Source organism: Phalaenopsis equestris, unplaced genomic scaffold (assembly GCF_001263595.1).
Source record: "Phalaenopsis equestris unplaced genomic scaffold, ASM126359v1 Scaffold000002, whole genome shotgun sequence".
Classification (NCBI taxonomy): domain Eukaryota; kingdom Viridiplantae; phylum Streptophyta; class Magnoliopsida; order Asparagales; family Orchidaceae; genus Phalaenopsis; species Phalaenopsis equestris.
Genome location: NW_018164444.1, coordinates 61,274,320 through 61,282,639, shown reverse-complemented (window position 1 = coordinate 61,282,639; position 8,320 = coordinate 61,274,320). Strand labels below are relative to the sequence as shown.

Genomic DNA, 8,320 nt, shown 5'->3' with positions numbered 1-8,320 from the left:
GGCCCTTAAATGCCTAGAAGCAAATAAACAGCTAAATCCTTTCAGCTCTTAATTCACCATTCTCCATCAATTTAGCAATATTGATCCACAGCAACTTTCACAAATTTAGCAATAGCATTGAAAGACAAATCCTAGCTTATTTAATGTCATACTATAAGGTTCATGAAACTGTAAACATAAGATGTGAATCAGTAGTGATATACTTTTACACCAATATAAAAAAATTAAATTTTGATTTGTCAAATAACCTCCAAATCACAATTCAGTAAGACTTCACTAATCTCTGAAAGTGTATATAAAGCCTCTTCCCCCCTCATCTCCATGTCTAGCCCTGCTTCTTCTGCAGCATCTTCAGCCATGGAATCCTTCATTTTTCTCTTCACATTACTAGCTCTTGGGAGCTGGATTCCGGCTTCTGAGGCTAGAGCCTTCTTTGTTTTTGGTGATTCTCTTGTTGATAATGGCAACAATAACTATCTGGCAACCACTGCTCGGGCTGATGCACCACCCTATGGAGTTGATTATCCGACGCATAGGCCAACAGGGCGTTTCTCAAATGGCTTAAATATTCCAGATATTATCAGTAATGATATTTGTATTTTATATTCGTTATTTGCTGAATTGGTTCTGTTTCTGAGCTTGGTGAGGTGAGTTTCAGGTGAACAAATTGGTGCAGAGCCTACATTGCCTTATTTGAGTCCAGAGCTGCGTGGGGAGAGATTACTTGTGGGTGCTAATTTTGCTTCAGCTGGCATTGGAATTTTGAATGATACAGGCATTCAATTTGTAAGTTTTTTATTTTTATTTTTTAGAATAATGCTAATTTTGAGTTGAAATAGTCTTGCAATTGATGAGCTGGCTTCAACTTAAATTTATCCAAAATGTTTGGTTAAGATATTCAATTGCTTGTAAATGAGGAGTACTGTTCTCTTTGGGCAGCTGCAACTTATTGGATAATCAGCTGATAAGTTAGGTGCGGTGGCTATTACAAATTTTTATTTCTGTGAAAAAGTCAGACCGTTGCTAGAAAGCTGACAAGTGCGGTGTGAAAACTTTGAAAAGTCAAACCGTTGCTAGAAAGCTGACAAGTGCGGTGTGAAAACGCTGTTTTCAGCGTTTTCAAAGCGCATTAGCTACAAAAACGCTGTTTACCCAAACAGGTCAGATGGGTTTTCGAAACGTCACCGGACCAAATAAGCTGCCCCAAACAGTTAGAAATGATGAAATTTCATTTGTAGATTTTTTTCTTCTTGACTGTATTGCTGGAGAATTGCTTGAAGTCTGCCCGGATGAAATACTTTAATTTTTACACTTGTAATAAATATAAACAAAATCATTAGAGCTTTTCAGCCTATGTTGATGAATAAGTTACTCCGAAGGATCAATCAATGATTATATTCCTCTTTCAACATCTTAAGAATATAAATTACATACATATTTAATACTTGCAACTTACTTACATAAGAGTTTTTTTTATTGTAGTTTAATATCATAAGAATCACGAAGCAGCTGGAGTACTTCGAGCAGTACCAGCAGAGGTTGAGATCTCTGATTGGTCCAAAGCAGACTCAACGGCTACTCAACAACGCACTTGTTCTGATAACTCTGGGGGGGAATGACTTCGTCAACAACTATTATTTGGTGCCTTACTCCGCCAGATCTCGAGAGTTCTCTTTGCCTGATTATGTTCATTACCTCATTTCTGAATATAAGAAGATCCTTCAGGCATGTACATCTAAAACACTATTTTGAGTTAAAATAAGTTTAGAATAAATTCCATGATTCAAAACTATTTTTATTTTTAAATAGACTCAATAGTTCATATCAGCTCTATATTCAAGAAAAAAGAGCTCATATGGTAAATTCCTTGCTAATAGGGGTGTAAAAGAGTGGAGCTTGTGCGAGGCCAGGGTTAGCTTGGCTTGACTCGGCTCGTGTTTGGCTAGTTAAAAAATATCACTGTTCATGTTCGACTCGTTTTTATACCAGAGACAAAAAAATTTATTTGTGTTCGGCTTGTTTACTTAGTGAGCCGAACACGAGCTATTCGTGAATAATGAACCGTTTTGATAGCCATAGTCTCGCAATCATAGGATGTTAAGGGAGGGAGAGAGATTTAAATATTATTATTCATATTAAAATATTCAGTTAAATATAATTTAATTTAATTTTATTAAATTTATTAATTAAAAGTCTTCTAGTCAATTAAATTATTTATAAGTAATACTTATCAATTCAGGTCAGTGGGTCATGTTCGGGATCGACCTGAATAGAGTTAATCTGAACCCGACCCGAATAATAAACCAGTCAAAAACTAAAACCCGAACCCGAGCTTGACCAACTAACACGAACTTGACCCGAAATGTCGTGCTTATTCGGGTCATGTTTGGATTTTCGGGTTCAACCTGAATCCAACCGAATAATAAACGAGTTGAATTCTCAGACCTAAACCAGACTAAAAAAATATTCGAGTCAACTCTAACTCGAAATTTTCGATTCGAGTTCGAGTCATGTTAATGTTTCGGGTCAATTCTTACACTATTTTTTTTAATAAGGAATTGACATTTAGGACGGGATAAATCGTCCTGTAAATATCGGTTTCTCATATGTGCTAATTCGACCCGAGGGGATTCGAACCCGTGACAGAGGCGACATACGCCTAGGCCGCCTTCCAATTTGCCTATATATCTTCAAAGTCAAAATAAGCCAAACTATAACAAAAAAAATTTATTGGGCTCATTTATCCGTAGAGTGCAGAAAAATGATTCATGTTCAATTTATTTATCTAGTCTACGAATGAAATAAGAGCTACTATTTACGGACAGTTGGCAAAGAGGGATCCATTTTGACAACCTAGTTCTTGTAAATACTTTTTTTCTATTTTAGGAAATTTAGAGCAAGATCCGAGACTTTAACAATAAAAGCGGATATAACGTACAGCAAAAGCAGAAACAAGGAATTAAAGAGTTTCGTTTCTTAATTTCTGACTTTTCTGATCTGATTCTGCAGAGACTCCACGAGTTGGGAGCCAGGCGTGTTCTGGTCACCGGATCCGGTCCACTCGGCTGTGTGCCGGCCGAGCTTGCACAAAGAAGCCGGACCGGCGACTGTGACCCGGAGCTCCAACGGGCCGCTGCTCTCTACAATCCTCAGCTCGCACAACTTTTGAAGGATCTCAACGGTCTGATCGGCACTGACGTTTTCATCGCAGCGAATGCTTTCCAAATACACATGGGCTTCATCACCAACCCACAAGCCTACGGTAAAAAAGCCCGGCTCGGTTTTGTTATGTTTTCCGAACCCGGTCTAATAATCTACTGGAAATATTCAATATAGAAAAATATTTTTATTAGTATATTGAAATGTACGTGGCGCATATTCATAATGTGAGATCACGTGATACTCACTTATAGGTGATGCTTGGTTGCAAGTAAAAGGGGGAACTATTAATGTATTCCAATTTCATATATTTTATATTTTTGTTATTTAATTTAAAGTAAATGAAATACAAATTAAAAATTAAACATAAATATTTAATATTTTCATCTAGTTTGTAAAAAAACAAAAATCGAATTAGTTAAGTTGTGAGCCATGTTTGAGCTGAGGCTAGGGGTCTGTTTGGGGCAATTGTAGCTTATTGAATAATCTGTTGATAAGCTAGGTGCGGTGACTATTACAAATTTTTATTTATTTTGAAAAGCCAAATCTCAGTCAGAAAGTTGTCACCGCACCTAGACAGGCGCGGCGTGAAAAAATTATTTTCAGCGTTTTGAAAATGTATAAGCTGTCAAAACACATTTTACCTAAACACACCTAGTGCGTTTTCAAAACGTCACCGCTCCAAATAAGCAGCCCCAAACAGACCTCAAATTAGTTTGAGATCAACTATTTTCATCATTACACTTGAGAAATTATAATTTGCTTAAATATACACCTGGTGCATTTTCAAAGCACCACCGCGCCAATTAAGCAGCCCGAAACAGACCCCAAATTAGTTTGAGATCAACTATTTTCACCATTACACTTGAGAAATTATAATTTGCTTAAATATATGAGAAAATATTGTGTTCGGAGTCCGAATGCGTGCTGTGTCTGGACAACGAACGTGATATAATGGAGGTCCGAGCTCCTGCTATGCCCCGCTGTATCACGTCCGTTGTTCGGACACAGAGCAGCGTCTGGACTCTCAGACACAGAGCAGCGTCTGGACTCGTGAATCAATTTTTCTTTCTAAATATATAGAGTTACGTGTGCTTTACCTCTCTATTAAAGCATTACTTGGTAAAACATAATTATTAAGTGAGATGAAAATAAATTTATATCTATTTACATATAAGTTGCCATGGTTCTGCATAAATATTAAATATGGAGCTAATTTTGCAGGTTTTGTAACCTCAAAAGTTGCATGTTGTGGGCAAGGACCATACAATGGGATTGGCCTTTGTACTGTGGCCTCAAATCTGTGCCCTAATAGAGATATTTATGCCTTCTGGGATGCCTTCCACCCATCAGAGAGAGCAAGTCGCATTATTGTCAGCCATATGATGATTGGTTCAGCTGAGTTTATGAATCCAATGAATTTGAGCACCATTTTAGCCATGGATGAGAAGGCTTGATTGGACTAAATGTGAGCTTTGGATGAAGCTTTGAATAAATTTGTCAGGGTTTGGTGTGAAGTGATCATTAACGGTGTTATATTTGAAAATAATCCGTGTGTTTTTGTCCAAGTTTTAATTAGTTTATGGTGTTTGTTATTTCTATAATATAGCAAAAACTTGCATTGAATTTTTAATGACTTTTTTGAAAATTTTCTATCCCATGTATCACTTAGGATTTCTTATTTTTTTTCTGAGAAATTTTGAACAGAGATATCAGGATATAAGATATATTATACAAAAGGAGAGTTTTTAATCAAAACTTGGAGCATTATCATAAAACATACAAATCATTACCGTTAAAATATATTGTTAATTGGAGCACGATCTTTTTACCGTTCCCGCGAAGACGCCCGCTCCCGCTTTCCCCGACTACCGCTTTCGATCGCGAGAGGTCGTGTCCCAACTCCTGCGAATTGTTCCTGCCGAACTATTCCCACAAACAGTTCTGTTATTTCGCAAAGAGTCGCACCCCCCGTCTGCTTCTTATCGCGAAACCGAGAGGTCTCATTGGGTCTTCGACATTTTTCTTTCTTCTGCTTGAGCAGCAGAATTAAAGAGGAAGAAGAAGAAATTAGCATCTCTCCTTCAGATTTAGCATGGCCTCTTCTGTGTTCTTCTTCGGGCTTCCTCGGGATAAAGGAAGAGAAGTGCAAGTAGTAGTTCCTTGCAGTAGAAGTAATAAAGAAGATAAAGAAAATTGTCTCCATTGGCTTCTTCTTGGTGGCTTGTGACATAAGAGAAATTGTGTTTGATTTTCTTGTACGTTTACCTCTTCGGTGTATCTCGGTGTAAAGAGAGAAGAGTAGAGAAGTGAGAGAAAGAGTTCGCTCTTGTAAGTCGAGACGATTGATTGGTGTAAATTCCTCAAGTAGCAAAATCATCTGCAACTCCGTGGACGTAGGGAATTTGCCGAACCACACAAATCTGTGTGTTCCGTTGTATTACTGGTTTCTGGTGTGAATTTTCTCGTTTTATTTTTCGCTTCATCAAAGAGCGTTCTCCTATTTTAAATTTCATATATATCACAACAATATATTACGATTTTATAATTTTAATAAAATTTCCTCTTTTGAATGGAAATTGGTGAACTTTAACATCATGATATTAATTTTAGGTTGGTAGGTTTGTTAGAACGAATTCAATACATTCTTTTAGTTGCCACTGATCTGCCTCAGTTGACAGCAGTTATTGATGTTTTATTGTTTTGGGAAAGTCGTACATAGAAGCTAGCTTAGTAAATAAAATTTTGAAGTACAAGCTCTTTAATTGTCAAGCTAAATAATGCTGTAAATTTTAACGTGGGGACATGCATATGTTTTAATGCTGTTAAGAATATCGTTAACAGCTTGATTAAATACTCCTTTATTAAATGCATTCATTTTAGAATTAATTGAAGTATTTTTATCAATTTTGAGTTCCTGTTAAATTCTAACGCCTTCTTTCATAATTGAGTAAGATTTACAAGCGGGGGATTTTTAAAAGAGGAATGCTCTCCATTATCTAAAAAAAAGGATACCAAATAATATCCTTTACATTATTACTACTCATTACATTACTTTATGCTTTGCCTCTAGATGTTTCCTTCTAGTTTCAAAAAGGACTGTTGTATTTAATGGGTTTTATTTTCTTACTTTATTTTCTTATATGCTCTAATCCTCCTCTATAAAAGAGGTCTTAAGATTTATGAGAGATTAATGGTCCATTTGAGACAGCTTGTGTGTTTCAGGATAAGCTGCTTATCCTGAAACGCAGCCCGCGGGGCCGGCCACAGGGGTTGACCCGCGACCTGCGTTTAGTGTAAAAACTCAAACGCAATTTCGAATAAACTGATAAAACGCACGAACCAATTAATACGGCTGCGTTTTGAAAATGCCGCCCGCACTTATAAGCTGCCCCAAACGGACCCTAAGAGGTGGATTGTATTGAGAAGTGTGGAGTTCTAATAGCAATCCGTTTTTGTTTCTCACTATCCGACACTAGTGGAATCTCCCACCTTGTGGACGTGGGCTAATAGATGCAACGCCAAACTACGTAAATGTTTTGCGTTTGATTGTTGTTGTATGAATTTCTGCACTTCCGTATTGTTTTCACATAAAAATTGGTATCAGAGCTTCGGGTTAGCGATCAAAGCGAAGATTTGGTGCACAACTCGAGGATAGCTTGTAGCGCAGGGTTCCGACATTGGTTCAGATGGTTTCGACAGTTGACAGCAGTTTAGGCGATGTCTGGCGAGATCCGATGGGTCCAGCATGTGGAAGGCAATGAAGTTTCGCTTAGTTTGGTGACGTCGCGTGGATAACAAGAAAGAAAAGGACACTTTCCTTTCTAGCTCCTGTTTAAATTCCAACCTTCTAAACAGTAAAGTTTGTGGTAAACAAACATTTTCAAAAGCAAGTTACACTTAAGGGAATATTCTATATTCCATTCAAGCCTCTTGCCAAATAGAGAAGAGGAAAGCTGACAATTAACGATCTGTTTGGGGCAGCTGCATCATATTAAAAAGTAGTTGTGAAGCTACTAAATACTAATCTGATGCTAAAAAAGTTGCAGTGCCTATTACAAATTCTTTTTTTAAAAGTCAGGCTGCAGCTAGAAAACTGCCATTACACCTAGCCAGGAGTGTTGGGAAAAAGTAGGTTTCAGCGGTAGCTTTTTGAAAAAGCTGGCAAAATGCAGTTTACCTAAATAGACAAAACTGCGGCATAGGTGCTACATTGCCGCCCCAAACGGACCCTAAATCAGAATTTTGGGAAAGCTAGGAAGTTGCTTGTTTAGGCTAAGTAATTTCGGTAAAAGAATTGGGAAAATGAGATTTTTCAGAGAGAGAAAATAAAAAAACTTTTAGAGAAAAAAAGGAAAAGAAATTTTTTTTCATATAACCTTTTTTGTAGTTTTTTTTATCCTCGGATATTCTGCTAAAAAAATTATTTTTGAGAAAAGAAATTCTAATACAAAGAGTAATAACACGATGTCAGATTCTTCAACATTTACTTTGGCGGTGGAAAAATTGATTCATCAGCTTGTTACGTATCCCGTCAAAATTGATGTGATGAAATTTGATGGCAAAGAGAACTTTAACAAGTGTCAATGTGAGATAAAAGATATATTGTGCTCTCTGAATCTGGAGGAAGCTCTGGATAGCGAAGAATGTCCTAAAGAGATGTCAGAGAAAGATTGGTTGAAGATAAACATGAATGTTTATGGCTTGATCGAAAAATTGCTTGACCTAGAAAATCAAATATATATAGGGTGATGATGGAGACTTCTGCAGAAAAATGTGGAGTATGTTGGAGAAAAAATATCTCACAAAGAGCATGAAAAATCATCTTCATATGAAGAGTTGACTCTACAATTTTATATGAGATAGGGGGTTACAATTGATGAACACTCAATGACTTCATAAAACTGTTGACAGATTTGTTAAATTTGGATGAGGGGGTTAGAAATGAAGACGAGACATTTCTTCTGTTGAATTCGCTCTCGGATGAGTATGAAACCTTTACTATGACACTCATTCATGGGAAGGAGGTCTTGCATCACTATGACACTCATTCATGAGAAGGAGGTCTTGCATTATGTCAAAGTAACTACGACACAATTGAATCATGAGTTCCAGCGAAGTAATAAAGAGTTTGTAAAGATGAAATCAGCTGAGACACTTA

General features: G+C 36.9%; 1 protein-coding gene across 1 annotated transcript; it reads left to right on the top strand.

Annotated features, from left to right (window-relative positions):
* The first annotated feature begins 301 nt into the window (after positions 1-301).
* LOC110039366 (GDSL esterase/lipase At5g33370-like) lies at positions 302-4,792 on the top strand. Its single transcript, XM_020744398.1, has 5 exons — positions 302-583; positions 659-786; positions 1,483-1,725; positions 3,010-3,262; positions 4,384-4,792. The coding sequence occupies exons 1-5, from the start codon at positions 322-324 to the stop codon at positions 4,614-4,616; spliced, it is 1,119 nt and encodes a 372-aa protein (XP_020600057.1). The 5' UTR covers positions 302-321; the 3' UTR covers positions 4,617-4,792.
* Positions 4,793-8,320: the final 3,528 nt, after the last annotated feature.

What these genes read in the sequence shown, in the direction of transcription:
- LOC110039366 (XM_020744398.1), top strand. Translation starts at nt 322, where the DNA reads ATGTCTAGCCCTGCTTCTTCTGCAGCATCTTCAGCCATGGAATCCTTC. An exon ending in ATGATACAGGCATTCAATTT is followed by an intron (nt 787 to 1,482) that starts GTAAGTTTTTTA and finishes TTTTTATTGTAG; the next exon opens with TTTAATATCATAAGAATCAC. An exon ending in CACCAACCCACAAGCCTACG is followed by an intron (nt 3,263 to 4,383) that starts GTAAAAAAGCCC and finishes CTAATTTTGCAG; the next exon opens with GTTTTGTAACCTCAAAAGTT.